The sequence below is a fragment of the Halichoerus grypus genome, chromosome 5, assembly GCF_964656455.1.
Source record: "Halichoerus grypus chromosome 5, mHalGry1.hap1.1, whole genome shotgun sequence".
Lineage (NCBI taxonomy): Eukaryota > Metazoa > Chordata > Mammalia > Carnivora > Phocidae > Halichoerus > Halichoerus grypus.
The window spans coordinates 138,882,569-138,908,429 of record NC_135716.1 but is presented as its reverse complement, the minus strand read 5'-3'; the positions used below and the strand labels follow the sequence as shown (position 1 = coordinate 138,908,429).

The 25,861-nt window shown below is 39.5% G+C and overlaps 1 protein-coding gene across 17 annotated transcripts in view; it reads left to right on the top strand.

Annotated features, from left to right (window-relative positions):
• NFIA (nuclear factor I A) overlaps positions 1-25,861 on the top strand; it is a 367,960-nt gene that overhangs the window by 40,785 nt on the left and 301,314 nt on the right. Inside the window, exons 3-4 of one of the 17 annotated variants that reach the window (XM_078073050.1) lie at positions 6,702-6,741; positions 15,890-16,038. The exons of 15 other annotated variants lie outside the window; for them this stretch is intronic. In XM_078073050.1, coding sequence (XP_077929176.1) covers positions 6,702-6,741; positions 15,890-15,893 — 44 coding nt within the window. In that variant the 3' untranslated portion in view covers positions 15,894-16,038. Of the gene's footprint in view, positions 1-6,701; positions 6,860-15,889; positions 16,039-25,861 lie in introns of those variants that run through there. One more of the 17 variants, XM_078073046.1, reaches the window with a different exon arrangement.

Here is a 25,861-nt window from a genome sequence, read left to right as displayed (position 1 = left end):
AATTGTTAATGAAAAATTATTAATCATATAACAGATTTATATCTGGTGAGTAGATATTTGTGCTTAATGCTGTTCAATTTTAACAGCTTTGCCTCTGCGCATCTTATCTGTGATCTTGTCAACTTTGATATTGTTTTAAAAATAAACATTGGAAGGAGAAAGTTTGCACATTTAGAGGGTTGGTAGTTGATTCCCTTCATGGGTATATGCACATTTCAGAGGGAACCTGATCTATTAGATAGCATATTTGGATCGTCAAGAGCAAGGATAAGAAGTTTCCCCCACCCATTTACATTTTTGGGTTTATATAGGTCCAACTAGATTTCTTTGGCCTAAATTATGTGGTGTACTCTTGGCCATAGGTTTGGTTTGGTCTCTGTAATATTTGTAATTATGTGAGATGACAAGATTGAATTAACTTAACTGTAGAGTTTTACATAGTGTTTGTACCAGATCCTAATAAAATAATATGAAATTCGATGAGTAATGCCAAGTGGGACAGTGCTCCACTCACATAAGCTTACTAAACTTGATATATTCTTATGGCGCTTCTCCAGAATGTAGAAGAAACACATTTATCTAGGTGATTAGTATTCTTCCTGTCTGCCAGATTTAAGGATTGTTTGGAAATATTGTTAGAATCAAAATCAATGTTTGTTGCTACACAGGGTTGGGCATTCCAGGCAAACTCCGGGCGTTTCTAATGGTCTTATTCTTATGTCCACTTACTTCACATCTACCACGACAGTCACGTTTTCAGTTACACAGAGCTGCTATCAAAAGAGTGATATGCTTTTAAATGAAGCCTTTGGGAAAGTAATAAAGTCATTTCTGGTCTCATCTCAAAGGACATTATTGAAAATGTCTTTAAAAGTGATCGAGGTACACAGACTAGGCCCTCTACAGTTGCGGTTTTTGAAGTTAACAACCTGCAGTTAGAGTCCATTTCAAGCTGAAAAGTGGCTCTTACACCAACTACCTTTCTTTCTTTCTTTCTTTCTTTCTTTCTTTCTTTCTTTCTTTCTTTCTCTTTCTTTCTTTCTTTCTTTCTTTCTTTCTTTCTTTCTTTCTTTCTCTTTCTTTTTCTTTCTTTCTTTCTTTCTTTCTTTCAACCACAAACGTTTTTAGTTTTTTTTTTTTAATTCAAGTACAGTTGATATACAATATTATATTAGTTTCGGAGGTAGTGACTTAACATAGTGACTTGACAATTATATACATTATAAAGTGCTCACACAACTACTCTTCGAAGACTTGTAGCTGGTTCTAAACTTAAAAATGAAAACATTGGAAAATAATAATTAAAAGAAATTCTAGGGCAGAAGATGCCTTTAAGTTTGTGACTGCCCAGATAGGATTTAACTTGAACACGGCAATGCTTTGCATTTTACTTGGTGCCTTGTGATATATTTTGTTAACAGTGTCTATCAGCCATCACACCAGGTACAGTTTTAAAAAGCTCGAATACATTTACAATAAATGTATTAACAAATGGTGAGGTCTTAAATTGACCTCCTGGACATTAGGAAATCAAATTTAAAGCGTTGCATTGTCTGTTACTCAATGGAGTGGACTGAGGACAGCGTGTGACTTGTGTACTGCAAATGACGCAATCAGCTAAACATTCTAGTGTGAGTGAAGGTTGACTAGATGATCATCTTTAACTCTGCTTTCTCCGGGGGTTTTTGAACTCTTGTGTTTTCAGGTGATATTCTGTGCTGTATTGTATTGCTCTTTTAAAAAAGTGTTCTCTCTTGGGCAAGAAAACATATAGGCTGTCTTTGGATTCTGGGTGGTAATTAGCAACCTTATGTTCAGAATGTAAAAGTATACTGTGTTATCACAAACTGATTCTCCTCCAAAAAAAAAAATTCTAGGGAGTAAAATATATAAGTATATAAGCAAGACACCAGAAATTGATTTACAGAGTTACAGATTTTTTTTTAAACCTTTCTTACATTTTTTGTCCTGGAATTAATTTCAGTGAAAACGAAGACATTTTTTTTCTACTCATCTGGAATCGGTTTTTACCTCATTAGCAGGAAATGGTGAATATACATTCAGCACAAATAGAGTTCACTTTATGAGGCAAAGAATTTGCACTCCATAAGTAGATGTGTACAATAAAAGAGCCTTTCTGTTGTCCTTAAAGAGCACTGTGAAAGAAATTATAACAGTAGATACCATCAGTCAGGTAACTTTCAGTGGTGTGATTCCTGTCCCCTTCTTCCCCATAATAAATCCAAAGAAAGGAGAATTTTTAACTTAAGCTGTTGGGAAGTATTGCAGGGTAGCCTTTAGTATATTGGTAAAGTTCAACGTTCATTAGCTGGGCCTTGGTAGTGATAGCATGTGGGTGTGGGGTAGACTCTCTTTTCCATTTTCTTTTGATCTTAAAGTTACATAATTGTGCATTCAGCTTAACTCGTGTTATTGCAGTAGGAAGATGTGTAGGTGGAAAGATATTCTAAAGGGAGGCTAGAGCTACCTTCCCTGACAAGAAAAAATTCAAGGGAACAAATAAATAAAAATACACTCAAAGAATCATAGAATGTTATAGCTGTAAGGGACCTTAGGTTTCATTTAACCCAAATTTTAGCTTCAAGGTCCTAGGAAAAAATGTATATTCTGTGATTGTGAATGGCATTTTTCCATACCTAAAAGTTAAATTTATTACTGTGTCTGCTTGTTTACCCATGATATGTTTGTGGCTATTGTTTCACATTACTAATGGGAACATATTCTGTATTATAGTATCTTTTTATTTGTCTGGATGCTTGTTTACGCCTGTTAGTCTAGTAATATTCTCACGTATGCCAACCTACAAGAGCAGATGTCAATCCAGGGTTAAGACATGGAGTCAAGTTGTGGTGCAAAAAGACTGGAGGAAGGGTGCTTTTCAGTGAAGTTGCTGTAAGGGTCATATTTTAAAGTTTTAGACTAACTGCCATGCATCCCAGAGTTTATACAAGGTTGTTGAGTGTCTCATTAGACATCCAGTCTGCCTGCTGTTCTGTCCTGACGTAGACCATGGATATCATTGAACTGGCATCTAGAAAGTGTTGGTAGCACTACAGATTTTATCACTCATTCCAAACATAGGCATTGCAAAACACCTTTCTTTAAATATTTTCTCTTCATGGTGCAACTGGGGAGGGCCAAATTCCAGCCTTCAGTAAAATTGCAACCTGACTGGTTGACAGCAATGGCAGAGTAATAGAACTTACGGTCAAGAAGCTGGGCTGTGTCAAGGATTAGACTGTAGGTTTGCACCTGTTCCAGATGGGCTCCTCATTTCTACTCAGTACGCACGTCCTTGGAGCCATGAGGAAATGGAGAGTGCTACCTTTGGTTTCTTCTTCTAGAGATCCTTTCCCCATAGGACTTCTAGGCCCTAATCAGTATTCTTTGGTTGATGATGATCTCCTTAAATGATATCCTATCATCAGATTCCCTTTTTAGAATTATCTTTGCATTTTACACCATTCTCCCATCCTGGCTTCTAAAAGTGTTTTATTTATTTATTTATTTAATCATTTTTCTAATGGAGACAACATGTAAATATGCCAGGCAGAATCCATAGTCATGGCAGGAAACCTACACAGTAGGGCTGATTTTGGTACGGAGTCCACCCTACTGGCAAGTGCTTTGTAAGCAGCTTCAGATAATAATGCAGAGGGTACAAAAAGAGACCTCTGCTGTGATTTCTTTGGTTTATATATTTTGCATTGAAATTGTAGATTTTTTTTGTTGGAATTTATTTGAGATGATTAAAGACATTTTGCAGAGTACTCAAATATAGGTGAAAGAATTTCAAGTTTGCTCATTTTGGCATAATTTTAAAACAAAAGTGTTACTGTTGGATCTGGGCATGTGATGGGTGAATGAGTGTTTCAATGAAATGACATAAGTCTGTATAATTTGGAGGGTAATGATGCCTTAGAACGAGAATAAATCTGGAGCTATGGAAAGGCTCCATATTCTAGATGAATGCATGCTTCCTCTTATGAGTCTGAAAAATAAAATTAAATCTTTATTTATACGAATCCACTGGGAAAAAAAGCTACATGGACTGGGTTTATGATATATTTCAGAACAGGAATATTAGCCTTAACCTCTTTCCTCACATTGCATATGATATTTAATCCATCATCTTTGTTTTAAACAAACAATACACAAGCTGTTGCTGGCATTGGTATAAAGCTGATGGTCCATCTGGAGAGCAGGAATATAGATCAGGAAAATAAGAGAATTGAAATTGGGTGCAAGGGCAGATTTGCATGTGTAAAACCTCTCTGTTTACTAGCTTTTTATCAAATTGTTTAATACGAGGCAAAACAGAATCCTTTTTCTTGAATCGGAGAGCCTTATTGGAGGAAGAGTTGCTTCAATGCTGAAGGAAGAATAATTGGGTTTTGAGGGCCAATGAAATAAATAGGCAGTACTGTCATCTCCTTTAGCATGGGAGAATTCCATGAAGAATTCAGAACACTGCTGGGGGTGGGATTGGGTTCTTGTTCTAGCCCTGTGATCTTTGGCCAGTCATTTTAGCTTCTTGACCTTCAGTGTCCTTCGATCCAAGTTAATTCAGCAACCACTTCTTGAGGCAACCGGGAGAATTTTCTCTGAGCCAACCATTATGCTAGGCATTTTGGATCCATAGATGGATAAGACTGAGTCCTACTCTCAAGAAGCTTAAGGTCTTGCAATGGAGACAGACATTACAACTGAATAATGTAGTAAGTGTTGTCTATGAGATAGAGACTCACAAAGGAAGAAAAGATTAATTCTGTCTGGAACAGACAGGAAGATTTGTATTACCAAATCTTTCATAAGGATTTTCTGTTTTGACCGGCAGAGGAGCAGACATTCCAGGTATGTGAATAGTGAGAGGTTCAGAACAAATTATCAACCAAGTTCTTTCCAGTTCCACATTTGTGGTGTTATCAATGTAAAATTCTTTGAATAGCTTTCCACTGATGAGTTATTCGCTGAAGAGTGTTTATTGTCATGGTTGAAAGAAAATAATAATGCAAGAAACAATGACTTCCTTTAGTCCTAAAACTGGAGCTGGATGGGAGGAGGCAGCTAGTATTTTTCTTTTTAATTATTGCCCTATTTGAAAAATCACCCCACATGTAGGGTGGCAAACACTTTGCGGAGAGGCCTCCCTTCTTCCTTCTAGGGAGCAGCCGTGGATGGAGCCACTGTAACCTGGCCTCCCGCCACGAGAGGAGGGAATCCAGGTGGCCATGTTCAAATGTGTCTGTGTGCAGCAAGGCTTCTGAAATGACAGGAGAGCCCGGCGGCTTCCAAAGCAGCTGTGACTCTGGATCGCGCCCACCATCTCTGCTTCTCGCCATGAGACGACTGAATCTCTGCTGCCTTAGGAGGCATGGAGCCTGGGACTTTTCTTCCTTTCCGAATTTTTCATTTTATTTTTAAAACTCCTGAGGGGTGGCTGATGCTTTCTTGACAAAAGAGAGATTCCCTGCCCACCCCCCTTAAGTTGTTTTAACTCAAGAGCTTGTGTACATTCATGGGTTAGGAATAAAACGAGAATACCTTCTTTTTGTTGTTGTTTACGAACGGCCAATAATTTATTCACATGAGACATTTGAGCTGGCATTTTTTTTTTTCCCTCCCAAGATGACGGTAGCTTCCGCTGTTGTTGTATCTTGAAGCAAAGTCAGAGTAGCCCTTTGCTTTTGTCCCCATCGGTAGTTGTGTTTTGCCCTCTTGCCTTTTTCATTTAGACCTTCTGGTATTTCCTCACCCTTAGACTGTTTTGAAAGGCTTTGATTAAAATATGCTGATAAAAGAATTTGATAACCAAGTTAGGAACGACAAGGCTATCTGGAGAAGACCGAATGATTTGGCAGCCTAACAAATTCTATTCAGAGCACACAAAGAGATTCTGGAACGTTTTGTAGGGACTCGTGTTTGGGGAATGGTATGAACTCAGGTTACCTGCCGAATGTGGTGTCATATGGAAACATTTAAGAGCTTATGGAAAATTCTTTGAAATAAAGTGGAATGAACTAGCAAGCATATAATACCTAAGAAGAAAAATAAGAGCACTCATTCTGATTTTGTAGGTGGCTGCTTAAGGAAGGGAGATGGAAGGAAGTAAATCATTTCCACTTTGTACCCATAAGGCAGAGGAGCTATCACCGAAGAATCATTTTGCTAACCAAACCGTACACTTAGAAGGATATTAAAGGCCATCTTGTCTAACCGCCTCCCTCTGGAGGAACCTCCTAGGTGTTATCCCGAACAGCCTCTGCTTAAATACTTGCAGAAAAAAAGTGAGGGACTGGGGGAGTGGGGACGAAGGTTGGCAGGAACTTATATGGAATGCCTAATATCTGCAAGATACCGGAGTAGCCACTTCCTCCCCATCTCATTTGATTTAACGTGTGGGTTTTATAACCTCCAGATTACAGGTGAGGGAACTAAGTCATATAAGAGTAGGGAAACTTGCCTCAGCTCATGTGTCTAGCTTCCGGCAAAACTGAAATCAGAGCCTAGTTCCCTCTTCCCGCACTACACTAAATTGCCTCTCAGGTTCAGGGGGAGCTCCCTTCCTCATGGGGCAGCCCCTCTGTCTTAATAATGTACGTTGTTTAAAAATGCTTTCTTTTATTTAGCTGAAATCTGTCTCTCATTAACATCTCTCCTTGGTCCCGATTCCACCTCAGGAACGACACAGAGTCGATGGAGTTCTCTTTTCTCATGCAGGTATGTTAACAACCACTGCTGCCCATATGGTCTCTGCCATCTTGCACTTAGTTGATTTGTATTTTTTGACAACGAACACGTGCACGCGCACACACACACAGACACACACACACACCAGTGTCCTCTTGTTGATTCTTGTTCACCTTCCAACATATGGAGCTCTTTTGGAATCTTTAGAGATCTAGACCCAAAAGAACATGAGTGTTAGAAGATATCTTAGTTTCATCTTGCCCGGCTTGATTCATCAACCAGTTGTTAGTGTGCTGTTATTGGAGCCATTAATAAACCAGTCATTAATAGTGAACAGGACAAAAAGGCTAGGTTAACTCGTGGTCTATGTGTTAGTGACTGCAATTGAGTGCAGAATTTAGACTACCTGTGAATTTTTCTGGGAAGAGGGTTGGTGACGATTGCCAAATTTTTAAAGGAACTTGTTGTCTTGAAAAGTTAGGAAATATTCAAAGTAGAGAACTTCCTCCATTTTTCTTTGTCTTAAATTATAAGCCCAAGTATTATTCACCAAAACTTTACCTTTGACCCTGCAGGAACCTTTGAGAATGTGTGGGACCCTGATGAATATCCTGTATCCACCCAGCACTTACCCATTGTAGGATAGGTGTTGGCTTCATCTGTGCACTGGGAGCTCCTCAAGGTCAGGGACCTTTGCAAGTCCTTGCTCTCTCGCTCTAGGCCTCTGGTAAATACTAGATCCTTAAAGTTTATGCATTGAACGGAATGGTTCAGATGAAACTGCCTGTGTTTTAGGATTGGGCCGTTTATTTTAGTCAACCTTATTTCATGTGCCTTTATTTTGGGTGAATGGCGTAATAATACAATTATACTGAGCACCTAATGAATTTAATAAATAATGAAGAGGAAGAATAATGAACCATAATGAGATGTGAAGTGAAGAGCCCAGTTAAGAATGATGAGTTTTATCAGGTGTGAAATAAAAAATATATACCCTGAGTAAAAGTTTTTATTAACATACTCCTTCATGTGTTGTTTAAGATGGGCACTGGCCTGCAGGAAATGGAAATTGATGATTTTACATACATAAAAAGAGAATTTTAGGCATTGAAACCTTAGGGAGGTTAGCTGATACAATCCCCTACACTTCCCAGATAAGGAAACTCAGATTCTGATCATGAAGTCACTTACCAAAGGTCACACATTCAGAACAGTAGTACTCTTTCAAACAAATGATGGTGCCTACCTCATGCCTTTTTCCCCCCCTTAATCTTCCCAATGTTAAAAGGGCAAGCAAGATTAAGTAAAGGTCATTTTTCGACCATATGAAGTAGCCCAGGATTAGTTTATTGTATGTATATCTGCCGTTGTCTTGCAGAGTAAGAGCATAAACCCATACAACTTGATTTTAAGGGACAGTTGCTTTGCAAGTGAAATATACCTATGGAAAGAAAGCAGTCATGTTTTCTTATCTGAGGTTACTAGTTCTTTGCTGTATTTCACATTAGGGATATTTTCCAAGGGGAGTTTAGAGATAATGAATATGTTAAAGATCTCTAATAAAGCTAGGAATTTTGAGGGGCGCCTGGGTGGCTCAGTTGTTAAGCAGTCTGCCTTCGGCTCAGGTCATGATCCCAGCGTCCTGGGATCGAGCCCCGCATCGGGCTCCCTGCTCGGTGGGAAGCCTGCTTCTCTCTCTCCCACTTACCCTGCTTGTGTTCTCTCTCTCGCTGTCTCTGTCAAATAAATAAATAAAATCTTTAAAAAAAAAAAAAAGCTAGGAATTTTGAGAGACTTTCAGAGCACAGCCATACATTCCTTTAGACTGTCTAGTAGGGACCCCATTCAAGTTAGAATCTTGGCTTGATAGACAAGGGAATTGATCCAGCGTAATGGTTCTTACATTGTTAGGATGAACCTTCCTTGACTGTCCTTCAAAAAGCCAAAGTCAATGTCTTCGATTGCTTCAAACATGATTGTCTTGTCTCACCAGCCTAGACTTTAAGCTTTTCTTATGTTCCTAGAATGACTTATTCAGTAATTACTTTTACTTTTTATTAAAACAGTTTTGGTTGTTGAGGTAAGAAGAAGAGAAAAGACCAATCCGTTTCCAATTTGCTTGGGGTATGTTGATGGTGTCTTTCAGACCGCTAGTGAAATAAGAAAGATTCCTGGTTTTTACAACATCAGAGATGCTAAGTGTGTGATGAAGACAGATGTTATCTTACTCGTTTTGAGTAACAGACAGAAAGACGTGCCCATTGCCCTGTAACTTTCAGATCTTCTATAACCTTTTTAAACAAAATGGGAGAAGCTGCTAGTTGTACCCAAGGGAAGAGAAAGTTAATGAATAGAAGAGACAGAATTTACTTAGGAAAACAGTGGAATTAAGCTCTGGACAAAACATGCATCAGTGATGCATAACATTTTTCTTAATTGGGTCTTAACAGGTTTCTGACTCACGTGGTAATCATTGTAGAAGTGGGTCATACTAGACCATGCCAGTGGCATATCCCGCAGCTATAAGAACTCTTACCTACTTGTGCATGTATACACCTGAGTTTCTGGAGGCATACATTTCTATAGCTTAATTTAGGTTCCACATACACTTCAGTGGTTAAACCTGAGCTAGGCTCAAAGAGTTTGTTTCCATTAAGAAAATGAATCTTTTATGTGGACCAAGGTCAGGTTAGTTAATTTGTTTGCTTTTATTGGAATAACTTTTCCCATTCCAATTCATCACTTAATTTTAAGTGGTTCTACTAAAACACCCATTAAAGTCCCTTACATTTCTCACAGATGAGGGCTATGACAGGTTCATGTGACTTCTTTTTAAGGCACAAAGGTAGTTTTTCTGGTCATCAACTTATTCTTCCTTGTCTGCAATTTCCCAACAATGAGGGGACATTTTATATTATAAGAGTATGCACTCTCATTGCAAAGAGACCAAATGAAGTTTTCACAAGAAGTAATATAAAAAATGCACCCAACTGTGATAAACACTTCTTTTTTTAAAATAATGTGACTTTTTTTCCCTAAATTCTTTTTCTGCCCACTTGACCCTCTTCCCCACTGATGGATTTTCCAGCAACTCAAAGTTGACTCCTGCTAGTAAAGTTACTAAATGTGATGTTATTGCTCTAATTAGTGGTGACAAAAGATCAATTAATGTTATAATTAAAAACAGTGTCTAGATCTGTTGTTTGTGGTGAACAAATGTGACAATTACTTTGTTCATTGACATAGATGTGTTGAATTTCCTTTCTAGATTTTAAGGGGATGCATTTTAGTGCTGATGTGCGCATTTAACTGTGGACAGTAGGAACAAGGCAAGCATATTAGGGAAAGAATAGGGCCCCTAATGTCTAAGCTAGAGCCATATTTTAACATACTTGACACCTTTCCTTGGTGTCTGGTGCTATATCAGCAACTTGTACTCACTGGCTCTGGAGCCTCACGCTTTTAATATTTTATCACTAAATGCTTTAAGTGTTTATGTTGCAAAAAGAAAAGGAAAAAAAAAAATTCCCACTTGGACTCTCAGCCCACATGAACAGGACAATATATGATAACCATGTCATTGATGATTTTCGTCCTATGCATGGCAGTGATGTTTAAGTTGATGGGGTAGAATAGTGAGTATGTGATTTTTGCAAATCTGGTTGGATTTTCTTCTGATACAGAGCAAGCTGTTTTTCATACATTGAAGCCTGGGAAAGCTATGTTACTGTAAAAAGAGTAACCGTATCTCTTTCCTGAGCTGTTGCCAAGCAGATGTAGACTTTTGGAATGTGCCCAGAAAACTTCTCCAGCTGATACTTTGGTGACTTGTTCCTACTTCTGGCTTTACCAGCACCTATTTAAATAGCAGAGGAGCAGGATTTTGTGTTGGTAGGTCACAGTTTTACACGTTTCTCGACAAGCAGTTAAATCTAGGGAAAGTAATATTGATAGAAATGAAGTAAACCCAATTGCTTTTGAAGGGTAGCAGTGAAGATATGACCAGCTTTGCTAATGTCATTTTTTGACCAAAAAAGAATCAAGAAAATCCATCTAAAAAGTTCTCTGGAAGATTGGCATTGAATGTCAAACAAGGCAATCCACAATTACTAAAAGAATCTCACCTTTTAACTTCATCCCATAAATGGATCATGCTCAGTGGATCTGTCTGAGCAGCACGTGGTTTGAGTTTAAATTCTTAGATTACTGACTCCCACCGTCATGCCTCAGTATTCTTTCCATGGTATTACTACTGTAAAGGCTATTAGACGTGGGGAAATATCAACAATGTCAGGTTCACAAATTTACCAAGAAATGAGCTCTTTCTGTAACATCAGCTCAGAAACAACAAACGCTAATATTATAATCTCAGGTAACTTGGTAACAATGGAAATCCTGTAAACCTTGAAGCTAGTGTGCTTTTGACATGGATGGTAAAAGAAGGAAGCTAGTTGAATTCATTTGCTCTGTTGCTGTCTAAATAAGACAAACGAGAGAAGGAGGGAACAAAGGAACTAAAATGTTTTTTTAAGAGGAGTTGGAAGATGAGGAGTAATACAACACGCTAGATATATATGTTAAAAACTTACAACAAATCATAGATCATACTAAAGGATTACTGAAGTTTAAAACATGGCTGAGGGTATAGATGTCAGATTTTTCTTACACAATAGTGGGTCTTTTGTTTCAGAGTTCACTCTTGGCCAGAAACTCCCTACCACTGTGTTAATTTCCTGTGGATCTTTCATTCAGCAACAGAACTAGAGATGGGGAGCAGACACCCCCCCCCACCCCCAGGCTTTTTAAGACTGTGCTTTCTGTAGATTAAAAAGAAGAAAGAAAAAAGAACAAACTTTTTCCAAACAAGATGTCCATGTGCATTCTTTAAGATCCTTTGTGTATGCTTAAAACGATCCTTAAAAAAAGCTCTCTCCATAATTTTGAACCTCTCCTTTTTCTAAAGTCTTTTATAGCCATTTTTTTTTTCCTTCTCAGCATGTGAACAAATGTGTAACTCGAATAGATGTTACTCTGCTGTTTGCTTAGATTGTTTTAAAAGGCTAGCTGTGTGGAGGAATGAAGAAGGAAGAGAGGCAGGAGTGGCTGGGGTTTATTTGTTCTGTGTTGACCTAATGAGTGCAGTTCTTAAAAAATAATAAATATTTATATGTGATCTTAATTTTTAATGAGTCTCATAAACTGGCTGGTATAGAAAAGTGTATGAGAAGCCATATATATTAAGCTATACATATTGTAAATACATGCATATGCACACTAGAATGCTTTAGCAGGGAAAAGGCCTTATTGATCTTGTTCACTCTTGTTTTCCTGGTATCTAGAGCAGTGCCTGACGCATAACTGGCACTCAATAAATATTTGTTGAGTTTAAAAAAAAAAAGAAATAGGTAGCGTTATATAGTGGGATAGCATTAGATTGGAATTCAGAGGACCCGGAGTCTCCTTCCAGTGCTGCCATTAACAAAGTATGTGAAGTTGCTGAAGTCATTTAATTTCTTTGCTCCTCTGTTGCTTAAAAACTGGAACCTTTGCCTTAGTGTTTTTTTTTTTAATGATTAAATGATACCTAAAGGATACAAAAGTGCTTTGGAAACTACAGAGTCCTTTCAAGAAGTGTGAGTATATGTGTGTATGTACAGAAAATCCTTTATCTCTTTGCTTCTCAATTTCTTTTCTTAGGAAAATCAGATTATTTAAATCCCATTATGCACAGCTCTCCTCTGCTCTTCCTAAGCCTCTGTATTCCATTACCTCCAGTAAATCAGAAAAAGGTGGTGAGTCAGGCTATTGTAGAAGGCAAGGTCTGCTGTTTTTCATGACCATTTTACTGTGTGGAACTCTAAACTCTCCAGTGCTTATGTCTCATGGAGTTTGTTACCTGTTTCAGCCATACGGGATGTAATGTTTGACATGGGGTCTCCTCCAGATGACCACTGCAAGATTCTTTGATGACCAGGTTAAAGTATGTATTAGTTATTAATGCTATAGATTGATAATCATTAATTTAACATAGACTCTGCCTAACATCAGTGTCATGGAATTAGCTGTAAAGATTTTTTTTTTTTTAATGCAGGGCTTGAACTCACCACCCTGAGATCAAGACCTGAGCTGAGAACAGGAGTCGGATGTCCAACCGACTGAGCCACCCAAATCTTTACACCCTAGCTGTAAAGATTTTTTAAAATGTGTGTGTTAATGATAATATGTCCTGAAGCTGCATATCGGGAAGGGAAAAAGGATAGAAAGTAAAGAGTAAGTCGAAAGGTACCAACAAAGAGAAAAGAGATCATCATCAGGACAGTGGGTTTTCATTTTTGAGACTCATCAGGGCTTTCTACTCATTCATTCTCCACAGGTATTTTTTGAATTAGGATTCTTGTTCTTTTTTTTTTTTTTTTAGATTTTATTTATTTGAGAGAGGGAGAGAGAGGGAGAACACAGTGAGAGAGTGAGAGGGAGAAGCAGACTCGCCGCAGAGAAGGGAGCCTGATGTGGGGCTCGATCCCAGGACCCTGGGATCATGACCTGAGCCAAAGGCAGATGCTTAACCGACTGAGCCATCCAGGCACCCTAGGATTCTTATTCTTAAATTTAAGTATTGAGTAACCAATTAGGGTGGCCCTTCATATTAACATATTGCCTTAAATTAGGAAGAAAACTGGCATGAAGTTTGAAGTAGACTGTAATAGCATCACAGAACTTAGATTTGGAAGTAGACTGTTAGAGCACCATAGGACTTTTACGATTTTAGAAGACTGTTTAGTTCACTGTTATACTTATTTGGATCTTAGGAGCACTGAAGCCCAGGTAGCCTAGGCCAGGAATCTTTTGGAAGGTCATGTGACTAGTTATTTTACAGAGTCTAGACCAGAGCCCTAGGTCTTCAGATTTTCTTCCAACTATTCCTTCCTGATACCCAACTGTCAAATTTCTTAAAACGAAAACAATACTTGTACACCCCTCTTAGAAGAGCTTTCCTCGATACCGTTGGTGTTGAATGCCTCAGCATTGCATTTGCTAGTGTCGGTCACTCAGGTTTACTGAGCTGGAAGCCTAACTCACAGAGTAATGAGACAGACAGTGGTATCTACGTGCCATCATCGGCCGGACATAACCACAGATCACACAGAACTGAAAGAATGTAAATAAGTCTCCTCTCCACCCCCCCCTTTTTAAATGACAAGGGGCTATTGACAACCCTCCGGTGTCACTTGCGTCCATGTGTTTTAAAATATATACTGCTTATTGAAAGAGTTGTTCAGCTCACATGCAAGGAGGTATATTACACCATGTCATACGCCTGCATGTGTTCGTGCATTCTTTTTGGAAACCTGATCTTATTTATGTCTGCTTTTACCAGATAGGCTCGGTTAAGTTATGTTAAACATGTTGTACTGAGACTTGATTCACAGTGCTGCAGCCTGGCTTTCTTCCTTGATTAGCTTTAATCAAACTCTCCACATTCCATGACCTTAATAAAGCTATTTTTCCTGACAACTGAAGACTGTCTTAAGCACAGCTCATCTGTGCTGAAACTAAGGCTGAGTTAAGATGGGGTTTAGGTGCTCATTAAAGCCCAAAGAATGGAGTCTAAGAGGAAATGATGAAATGGTGCTCCCTGGAACATCTCTTCTTTAAATTTAATTAGACAAATTATACGAAAACCAGTAGATGCCCTGGGAAGGCAATCAACATTAGGGCCAATAAAAAGCTTGAATAGTATAAAAGGGCTGGGGGTGGGAGGTGCTGTAGAACCTTTCTAACACTTACGAGAGGTAAATTAACACCAATTGCTAAACACAGAAACTAGATGAATTTCAACATTGATTTAGACATTAATTTTATGATGCCATTCTATGTACAAAAATATAGCTTATAAAATCTTTTGAAGTTTGGCATGTACACACATGCACAAAGTGTTTTATGAATAGTTTGTATATAAATTATTCATATACACTTTATATATGAACTGTTTTATACACTGGGAGATGCGGTTATGGTCTGACTTTGGAGTTTTGACAGACCTGGGTCCAGATTCTTACAAGTGCCCCCATTTGCTCTGTGTGTGCGCACACCAAGTTACCTCACCTCTGTGCAACCCAATTTCATCATCTCTAAAGCGAGATAGTTCTTTTCCTGAAGAGGCTTTATAAGAACTAAAGGAAATGAGATTGTGTGTATAGAATGCTCAGCACAATACCGGACATATGATAGGTGGTCAAAAATAGATGCTCTATATTTAAAAGAAACTTCCACTTAGTCAAGGGTGGTCTTAAGCGAACTATCCTATAAATATGGGAGAATTAGATTATGAATGTAAATATTCTACACATAATCTTATGGATCGAGATAATCTCTTAAGGGAAAATGCTGGAGGACAGAAGCGTGTAGTTTTTAGAAAGAATGATGACTCACACATACTAAATGAATTGTTCGGGGCCTAGAGCTGCCAAATGGAGAGACATTTCAGAAGGTTGAAGCATTTATTAAGCACTGTGTGCTAAGCACCTTATATACCTGTTTGAAGACAATTCTGCAAGGTAGGTGTTACCTAATTTTATAGACAAGGAAAAAGAGATTCAGAAGGACTGAGTTGCGCATCACCATGAATTGGAACTCAAGGTTGGCTCAGCTCCAGAATGCTTGCTCTTTGGGGCAGCTGGATGGCAGGCGAGTGCAGATGTGTGTATCACTTTAAAAACCAGATCTGCCATGTAAGTTCCTGAATATACAATTCTCTCTCCCTTTTCATCCTCGGATGAATTCTAAATAAACTTATTTTGTGATGTGCTTAATCCTCAATTTCATTGCTTTTGGACTGTGGTTCTCAGCCTTGGCCACCCTTTTAGCATCACCTGGGATGGGATCAGGCACTAGCATTTTCTAAAGCTCTCCTGGTGATTCCTGGTGTGCAACCAGGGCCAGGAGCCTGCATTCAGATACATCTACCTCAGATGTAGGTGTTTTGGTAGCCCACAGCATTAAGCCTAAGTGTCAGCAGTGATTTGTCAGAGTTGATTATGATCCTCCTACTTGTGTAGAGGAGGAAACATGGAAGACCTGAAATCTCCGATTGTGATAGATGTAACTTATGCATTAATTAGCGTGTAAAAATGAATGGTCTCTATTCTTACTGTTTGCTCATTTTCTCTTTTTCCAGTTGAAGGAGGCTAAATTAGATGGAGTGAAGATTATGTCAAGAAAAAAAAGAAAGAAAGATACGTGATTATGGCAACTTTGCCCCTTAGAGAGCCAAAGAGCAAGAGTGTTCTTTCATTTATTTTTAGTCAAACAAAAATTAATTTCAAATAATGACCTCTTGCACCTGTTCCCTTAGAAAGGGAAAGAACCTTGTTGGTCAAACTGATTTGTGGACGAACCTGAGCTCTCACTTGCTAATAAAAGAATTAGTCATTTTAAACATATGGAGTCTCGGTTTCCTAATCTGTAAAATAGAAATAATTCTTAGCTCATTTAGTTACTCTGAGAGTGAAATGAAGAAAACAGTTTGCAGAGGACAGCCTGGAATCTGCCTTGTGTAGCCCCTCTTGTTAGGTTCCTGAGACCAAGTATCTTTGGATACTGGTCAGGTTGAGCGTTTTCTGAGAGGGTCTGTGGGGCTGGTTGGTTCTGCAGAGCAAGGAGGTCTGTAGTTGACTCTTAACCCTCGATGCTACCCATCCACAGAGACCTTTTTCTTTTCCCTAAGAGATTCCTGGGTTATATTTTTTACAGACCAGAAAGTAAGGAAAGAAGTTAGGATACCTTCCCTGAAAGCTGGTCCAGGGAGTGAGTTGCTGATAAGGATCAGCTTTCCCTAACTTGAGATTTCATAACACTCTCTCTGGTCTCAATTCTGAGTCACCGGGTGCCTGCCCTGGTGGCATTGTTAATGAACTCAGACAGTTACTGGGAAGTGATCTTGTCTTTCCTCCTGCCTTCAGGCACAGCTACATCTAAATTACCCCAAACAGATGTACTCCCATTCTTCTTTAAAAGAGTATGTAATGAGCTTAACTATTAAGAAGTGCATTCTGATTTCTAACATTGATAAGCATCAGGTTAAGCCTATTGTTACTCTTACCATCTTCTGCAGAGGTATAAAGTTGCTTTTATATGTCTTAGGGATTTTTACGAAGAAATTTTGGTATAGGTTAATAGGTTGATTTACAGGATGTTTTAAGAACCCAGTAAGAGTAGCTTTTCCTGCAGGTCCATGACCTGGTGGAAATCCAGACATTAGGTTCCACCAAACTTGAGGGATACCCAATAAATGATAGGAATATCTGAGGAGATAGAAGCCTTGAGACCACTCACTTACCCGAATACTTATTTGACCCTGAGACAGCCAGGCGGAGGGGCTGCAAAACAGAGATAAGTGCTGGAAATTGGCCAGTGTACTTTTTTTTTTTTTTTAAACATAGCCTTCTTCTTTACACTTTTTTCTATACCTCTGCCCTGAAGGCTACACAGCCTGTTACATACTGATAGCTAAGTAAATGCAAACAGCATTCCTTACTACTACTGTCTACAGAAAAGACCTAAATTGTTTACTGGCCTCCAGGATGTTGGTAAATATCTGGCTGTTCTTTTTTTGGGGGGGGAGGGGTGGTGGAGCAGTGCACAATATCTAAATTTATATTATGAAAATACAAATTTTGTACCCTACAGTAAGAAAGAAGTAATTGACAGTAGATCTGCATTGTTCCAAGACCAGCGAAAAATCATCTTGTTACTCTGTGTCTACTGCGCCCACCCCTCAGTGGCTTTCCATGTGTTCTGTAGGGAAAAGGGTTATTTATAAAGTAGCCTGGGATATGGAGAATCCATGATAAGAGAGATAGAACATTTTCAGACTCTTTTACTCTGGGAAGGTAGCATGGGAAAGCTCATTCCGAAAGGCTATACTTCTGGGCATTCTGGCAAAACTGGGGGCGGAATTGGTAAGAATGAAATGAAAATGGGATGAAAATCCCCATTTTCTGTTAAACACAGACTAGGAATGGGGGCATCCTGCCTTTAGAATAGAGATTTCATTGTACAAAGACAGGGTGGAGGAAACCTAATTTGACAGCAGTTGATGTGAAAACAACCCAAGAGTGTAAGTTGACGACAAGATTAATAGAGGCCAGCAGTGTGACATTGCCGTTTAAAAAGTGAAGGCTGTGTTGGGCTGTGGTCTGACCACAGCTGGAATATTTTTGCCCAGTTTTGGTACAAATGCTAAAAGGAATGCCAACAAAATGGAGACCCGGGTGGATACTAATGGATCAGGAAATCCTATCACAGGAGGGACAGTTGAGGAAAGCATGGCTAGTCTGGAGGAAGGATTCTTTAGAACGACCTTAAGAACGAGTTTAAATATGTAGTGTCTGGTGGGATATTCTCTTTTGTTCTAGAAGACCAGAGTAGGAGTTAGGTTTTTCTCTGGAGGCTCCAACCCACACTTGATATGAAACAAACAAACAAACAAAAAACACAGAGACGAAAACCTGAGTTAACATCTTGCACTGCCTGACCCATTTTTCCAACAATCTGCTCATCTTCCTGTCTTTCAAAATGAGTGGCTGTCACCATTCTTCACCCTGTCATCCAAACCAGAAATCGGGCATTATCTTTCACTCATCCCTTTCACTTAGGGCAAAAAACCATTGCATTCAAAGTCAGCACCTCTGGACTGGGCTTCTGTTGGTCTTCAATAACGCAGATGCTAATAGCTCTTGATGGGGAGGCAAAATTGTTAAACTTGATAATTTCTAAAGAGTTTTGAGCTACTTAGTGCTAAATGATGCCAAAGGAAAAGAATACGAGCGTTACTCACAGCAGAGGGAATAATTTAATATCCTTTTTGGGGGCCAAGGTTAAGTTCTGTGTGACTCAGCACATTATCATCCTATATGACCCTAAATCCCTTCTGTTTCCTGATCTGCTTGTCCTGACCCGTTTCATTTCCACACCAAAATAGTTTCATTAACACTATGATCATGCACAGGAGATAGTAGTTAACTGATGTAATTAACTGGTGTGTCAAAGGCTATTGGTTTATTGCATATGCAACTGTCTTTCCTGGTGGGAAGATACACTTTCTGCTGACATAATAGATCTGCAGACATGCCAAATTGCCAAATAATCTGCTGGGCGATGGTGAGGTGTTTGTGGTGCTTCCACTTACGTAGGCAGAATGGTGGGATCTTTTGCTGTGTTCTCCTAAAATGCAACTGGCCAAAGGTGTTAATTGTTCAACAGTTGAAACAGAAGAAGAGAAGGCAATTTACTTTGGGGCCTTGGTGAGGTTCTTTTCCTTTCCTTTCCTTTTCTTTCTTGCTTTCTTTTCTTTTTTTTTTTTTAAATCTGTGCTTTTGGCATGCTAATGAATGCATTTAGTCTCTGCAAGAAATTTCCGTTTAAGAAAGAATTTAAAAACACGAAGTGCTCAATCCATATCTCCTAAACAACTAAAAAGACTGCAATTTCAAATGAGAAATTATGTTGCAAAGATGAAAAAAGTTGTTTATTATGGCTCAAAATTTTAATCACCCAAGGGCTGTAAAGTTAAAAATAGACAATTCTGCCTTCTGTTTATGGTAAACTTGGCTGAGTCCCGGCAAATTTCAAAGCTGAACATACTGTATGTTATTTTTGCTTAATTTTAGATTCCACATTTTTAAATTATTTCTTACAAGAAGCATATTTCAGGATATAAACTTAGCCTGAAGAACAGTATTCTTGATTTCTGCCCATATTGAAACTCCTTTGAAAATAGTAAACTATGGTTTTGGGATTTTCCTGTTCCCAAGAGTCCAAATGGGTACCTTTCTAAGTCTTTTACATTATGAATGAACACAGGAACACAAAATTGTAAAGGTTACTTTCTGCTCTCTGGTTCCCTTACTTGTCATTTTAGTCTTCTGCCCAGTAGAACTTGGTGCAGCTATCCGTAGTGCACACTAACTTCCACTCGAGGGAGGGGCATTTTTGTGTTGCCCTTCGTGTTTCAGGTAAGGAGACTGGAAGACACAGACGGAGACTCTTACGGCTTAGAGAAGGTGATTGCCCGTGTGCCAAGAGCTTAAGAGAGAGCCTGGGATAGAACCTCCCAGCTGTACTTACCGGACAGCGTAGCCTCTTCTGATCTGTTCGCACCTGCCGGGAGAACCGCCTGCCTGGTAACTGTTTGCCCTAAGAGCAAGGGGGGTTGTTGACTCAACCTTCTTCGTGCCTCCTCAGAGAGGAGAAACACCTGGCTTCACCTCTTTACATAACTCTTGTTGATTCTTGCCTCTGCACTCTTCCAGAGAGCTCCTTCGGGCCTTTCCTCCCAGGGTTTTTAGAACAAGCCCTTTGGGTGGCAAGAAATCTAGGAAGGGGATCTTTTTTTTTTTTCTTTAACCTGTTACTCGATGTGGCATCTGAGAATCAGACGTGCCCCACAGAATGAATGACATGCTCTGTAAATATTTGCTAAATATTGTTGCATGAACAACTATTTACTGAAGATCAAGATTTCTGTGATTACCCTGACAGAGGTATATTTGTGATTAAGGTAATCCTAGCTACTGTTGAAGAATTCTTACTGTGTGCTAGACTGCTATCTGAAAACTTCATATTTGTTGGTTTTGATCTTCCCAAGAGCCTATTTTATAAAAGAGAAAACTCGGCTTTCCTAGGTGAGGAACTTGCCCGGAGAGATTCAACTGTATAGAATTAGCTGGGTAGACTGTGCTTAGTAATTAGAGAATTAACACTGATTCCGTGTTCTTTCCAATATGCCACATCCCCATGATTGATAGAGGTTGTGATGACAGTCCCCATACATTGACACCATGCCTCTGAATGGCCAAAGGATATGTCACAACATTCATGAAGGTGCTCACGCCCTTAATCATGTGATCACCTCCCAGGTCCTAGTCAGAACCTGTCTACATTAAATTTGCACACAATTTTAATAAAGTTATCTGTTTTTCAAGTACACAGCAGATTCATTCACTCAGTAAATATTTTCTGAGTACCTAGTATGTGCTAAATATTTTTCTAGAGACCACAAACAAAAAAGACAGAATCGTCCCCCTTAGATTACATTACAGATTTAGACATCAGTGGTTCTCAGACTGTGGTCCTCAGATCAGCAGCAGCAACCTCATGTGGAGACTTGTTAGAAACGCAAACCCTTGGTCCCCATTCCAGAAACTTGGGGATTGAAGCCCAGTAATCTGTTTTTAAAGGAACCCTCTAGGTGATGCTGATGTATGCCACAGTTCGAAAACCACTATTCTAGAAGGCTTAAAACAACATTTTTGTGTTCTTGTGGCAGGTAGCTCTGTAGAAAATTTTGTCGCCAAATTTATCCCAGCTCTGTGTGTATATGTGTGTGTGTGTGTGTGTCCGTCTGTCTCTTTGTTGAGGTCTGACTTCATGATGGCATTCAGTGATGGGCCCTTGCTGGGCAGAGGCTCTGGGACATTTATACAGGAGGATATGGACCCTAGAGTCACATGTACATGGATTCAGATTCTTACTTTGTCAAGTACTAGCCACATAAACTCGAGAATTACAAGAACTCTCTAAGCCTTGGTTTTCTCGTGAAAATGAGAATATTAGTAATGGGACCATACTTCATACATGGTGCCGCTGCTTGGTACAAAGAATATATTCAATAACTAATTATCATTGTGTTTCTATCTCTAGGATCTAGCACTGGTCTTGGCACAGAGTGCTCAGGGAACGTTCTTTAGAAAATGGGTGGATATTTGTTTTCCTTTGTGTTAGCCATTAGCCTAAGGCCTGCAGCCATTTAATTCCTACCCTGTGTCCATTGTCAGCAGAAGAAACCAGAATAATGAGACCCAGTGTCAGAGCTTACCTGACACACACGGTCCCTCTGGAAATGTGTTAACCTGCCTCAGTTTAGCCCCTGATGGTACTTAATCCTCACCTGTCTAAGTGATGCTGCCTTCCCCTCTAGCCCTTAACTTTGGGATATTTCAGATGCCTATAAAATTTTATTTAATTAAGGGTCTTCCATATCTGCTTGTATATATTTTATTCTTGAAATGCTGGGGCATTAATAGTAAATCTAAGAGAAGCAAACCTCTGCCTCTTTTATGCCATTTCAGCACTAAGCGAAGGAGAACTCTCAAGGAAATTAATGCTTCCCTCAAGAACAGTAAGAACATGAATCTAACATATTGCCATATAACCTGGTTTCACTGACTTGCCGAATTTTTGTTTTGCCATTTTTATTACACGTCACATTGTATGGCTAAAACCAGAAGTACAATTACGAGGAGGCTGTTTTCTCAAAATCTGCAGAGTCTGCCAATCAGATAACGTTTCAGAAGAAATATTATCCACCCGAGACTTAGTTGTTATTCACAAATAGATTATTTTTTATCTCCAGACTTTCATTAGTTCACTAAATATTATTGAGTAACCACTGTGTGCCAAGCATTGTTCTAGGTGCTGGTGAACGAATGGGACAAAAATACTTGCTCTCCAGGTACTTTCTTTTTCACATGCGGAAGGGTGTGTAGGTGTCTCTGGTGTAGGGCCTTCTACCCAGAAGCTGAGCCTAGCGGGGAGGGGACATGGTAGAGGCCCTCAAATATTAATTCCCTAGACTCTAGATGATTGCTCACTTTCAGTCATACAAGCAACCACCTGTTTTAGGTTTTATGTATGAAGTTTAACTCCTTCAGTGATGACCACTGACACTGTTTCTTTGCTCTGGCGCATCCTGGTGTCCCGGATTTGTGAGGTCAAGTTCGTGCTGATCTAACTTAACTCTTCTTCCTATGACTGCAAGCCCCATGTTTTAGTTTCTTATTGCTGCTGTAACAAGTTACCATAAACTTAGTGGTTTACAATGACACGAATTTATTTTCTTACAGTTCTGAAGGTAGGAGGTCTAAAAACCAGGCTGATGTCAGCAGGGCTGGTTCCTTCTGGAAGCTCCAGGAAAGAACCCTGTTCCTTGCCTTGTCCAGCTTCCAGAGGCTGGTGTGGCCACTCTTTGGTGCATAGCTATGTCCCTCCAGTCTCTGCTTCCTTCTCCCGGGTCTTTGATCTTCCTTCCTCTCTCTTGTAGGTAACCTTGCGATCACATCATTGGGCCTACCTGGATGATGCAGGATAATCACCCCACTTTAAGATCCTTAACTTGATAATATCTGCAAAACCCCTTTTGCCATATTTACAGATCTGGAATTAAAACATAGCCATCTTGGGTGGGTGGGTAGGTGTGTGGGGGGGTCATTATTCAGCTGACCCCACTCTGCCAGAGATTCTAGTGTCCTTGGGCTCATTGGCTGATAGGCAGGATTTTTAAAGTAATTTCTTCCATTCTATAAAACCCAGCCCATCAGTGCACACTCTAAAATGCAAATATTGCTAACTTAGCAGAGCCAATTATACATGCAAAACTACCTGAAAGCCTCCTTAATTATTCCTGTTTCTTTTACAAGACTGAGCTCAAAAACCCTGCCCCCAGGAAGCCTTCCTGGGTTACCTTGGGCCTGCGAGGTGTTCCTCGTTTGTGATTCTGTGCCACTCTGGACAGCACCTTTGCTTTGTAATTGTGTGGATTTATGTGCTGTCCATTGCCCCCACATCCCATCCTCTTCCCCCAAAGAGTGTGCTCTTTACAGGAAGGGGCTGCTTCTGCAAGGTGCTAGAAGATACATGGTAAAAGTTTCTGTAGCAATGAAAAGATTCTTTTCTCTCATACATTTTTGAAAAACCGTGTTAGGTGAGTTTCACCGAATTTCACTTGCTAAGGTATTTACTAGAAGTTGAGAGGGGGTGTGGCCAGGTGGCTTCAGGAAGGACTGGCATCACGTGGCTAGCATAAATTGTTTTCATGTGGTTAGGACACCTGACTGGGCGGTGAGTTAGTGAATCTTATGGACGATTCTTTTCAAGTGACTATGATCCTGAAGTTTTGCACTCTTCTTTGCTCAGTGTCCCCATAAATCTACCATAAACCAGGTAGATTCCTAATATTTGGAAATAATGATATAAATCAAGGTGAATGACTGAATACTAACATTAATTTCCATCACCAAAGAACAGATTCTGTGGCCTAATAATTTTTAGGGTTACTCTCATGGAGTCAGGTCTCTGGTAATTGAGATATTTTATTTTAATTTTTAAAAGTAGAATCCTATTATGTGGAAAAAAAATCTGTGAGTCCTGCATGGTTACTGGTGGAAAATCATTTTACCTTCTTTTATAGCCTTCAGGCTGGTTTTTTTTTTTCTTTGTAAGTAGACCTTGGGCTTTCTATGTTGTTGGAAAGCATGTAATTTTCATTTGCTTTTTTTCACCTAGTGGTGCTTAATGATACCATGTGAATTTTTATGGTCCCAGCTGCACCGAAGTGTGTGCCCTGAAACTTCAGTTGGATTAAGAACCTACCTTGGTGTGAGGGCTGAAATTGGAGAAATGGGAGAACACAGGGTGCATCTATATATGTTGCAATTAATATTGATGAGCGGGCAAAAGTCCAATGTTATCCTAGGGGGTTGGCTAATGTTCATTGTAAACCAATGCAAGTGAGTCCTTCCCCTGCAGGTGTGAATAGTTTAATTTAGTAGGTGGATTAGGAAAAGCAAGGGGTATTTTCTTGTGTTCCAGTTTACATTTCATGTTGAACATTAACCAGCTGTGTAAGGTACAGCTCATTGATGAGTGGTGGTAACAGGTATCCTGAGACATTGCTGACCCATCTCAGTATCTTTGAGGTCGCGCGTCATGCCTGGTACATACTAGGTGCTCATTAGCATTTGTGAAATGAATGGAAGAATGAATGATCGCTATTACAGGGTCTTTTAAAAATACTGGCCCCTGCTTACCTCTCAAGCTTTCTTCTACCTGCTAGCCAGAATATACTCTTTGTAGCTTGTTAAATGTTCCACGTTCTTTCTTGCCTTTGGACCTCTTTACTTTGCATTTTCTCTGCCTCTTTACTTTATCTTTCTCTGCCTCCCCCCGCCTTCCCCCCCCAACCTCCACCCCCTTTGTCTGGCTAATTCCTGCTGGTTCTTTATGATTTAGTTCTTCTAGAAGACTTTCAGGAGGCATCATTGCTAGTATCTGATTGAAGGCCTGGTTCGTTTTTCATATCTCTGTGAACCTTCGGATAACAGCAGGAAGCTACTGACTAGTGGAATTGTTGAAATCTGTGTCTCTGCCCCTTTTCAGGAGAATGTGGATCATCGTCAGATACTTGAATCATTTGGATTACATCTCGCAAACTCTACTTTATTAGTACTTTCCGTTTAGAAATGGGCAAAACATGGCTCTATAGTAAAAGGAACAGAAATAGTCAAGTGAGCAGCAGATTCTCTTGTGTTTACAGAGAGCATCAGCATCAGGGTAAAAGAGGACGATGAAGGAGAATGATTGATGAATTACCTTTAGTATTCCTGATACCAAAGGGTCCAAAGGCAAATAGAAGTTGGGAAACTGAACTATTTCGTTTCTAATTCAATTTAGAAAAGTTTGGTGCATAGTAGGTGCTCAGCCAACATTTCCCGAGGATGAAAGAATAAACGAGTCAAGTTTTTTGTTATTGTTTTGCCCCTTTCCTGTGGTTTTTTCTTGGGGGGGGGAGTGCGCAGCTTTATAATATTAAAAAATTTTTTAGATAGTCTCTTTCACTCCACTCCTTTTTGCCCACATAGCCCTAGCCTCAGTCTATACTTAGTGTTTTTGCTGAGCCTGACTCATCTTGTTTCTGATTGCTTTAGTGATATGAGACTCTGGTATCCATGGGAATGGTGTAAGACTGTAGTGCTTTCATGCTTGGAAAAATGTTAACCAGAAAGGCCAGCCATTGGTACCAGTACCAACTAATTCCTGAGAACTATAGGACAATCTCACCCTTAAATTCTTAAGCCATTGTGGAAAACAGCATCATCTACTGGAGAACAAGGCAACCTTTTTGACAGACAGATGTGATTGAAACCTTGTCTCTGCTGCTGATGGGCTATGTGATTGTGGGCAAGTTGTTCAGCCTCTCCGAGTTCCTTCTTCTCTGTTTGTTTGTGTGTGTGTGGTTTTTTTTTTCCATTTGCAAAATGGCGGAACAATATGAACTCACAATTGACAACTGGAAGCGATTTTGTTTTGCAAG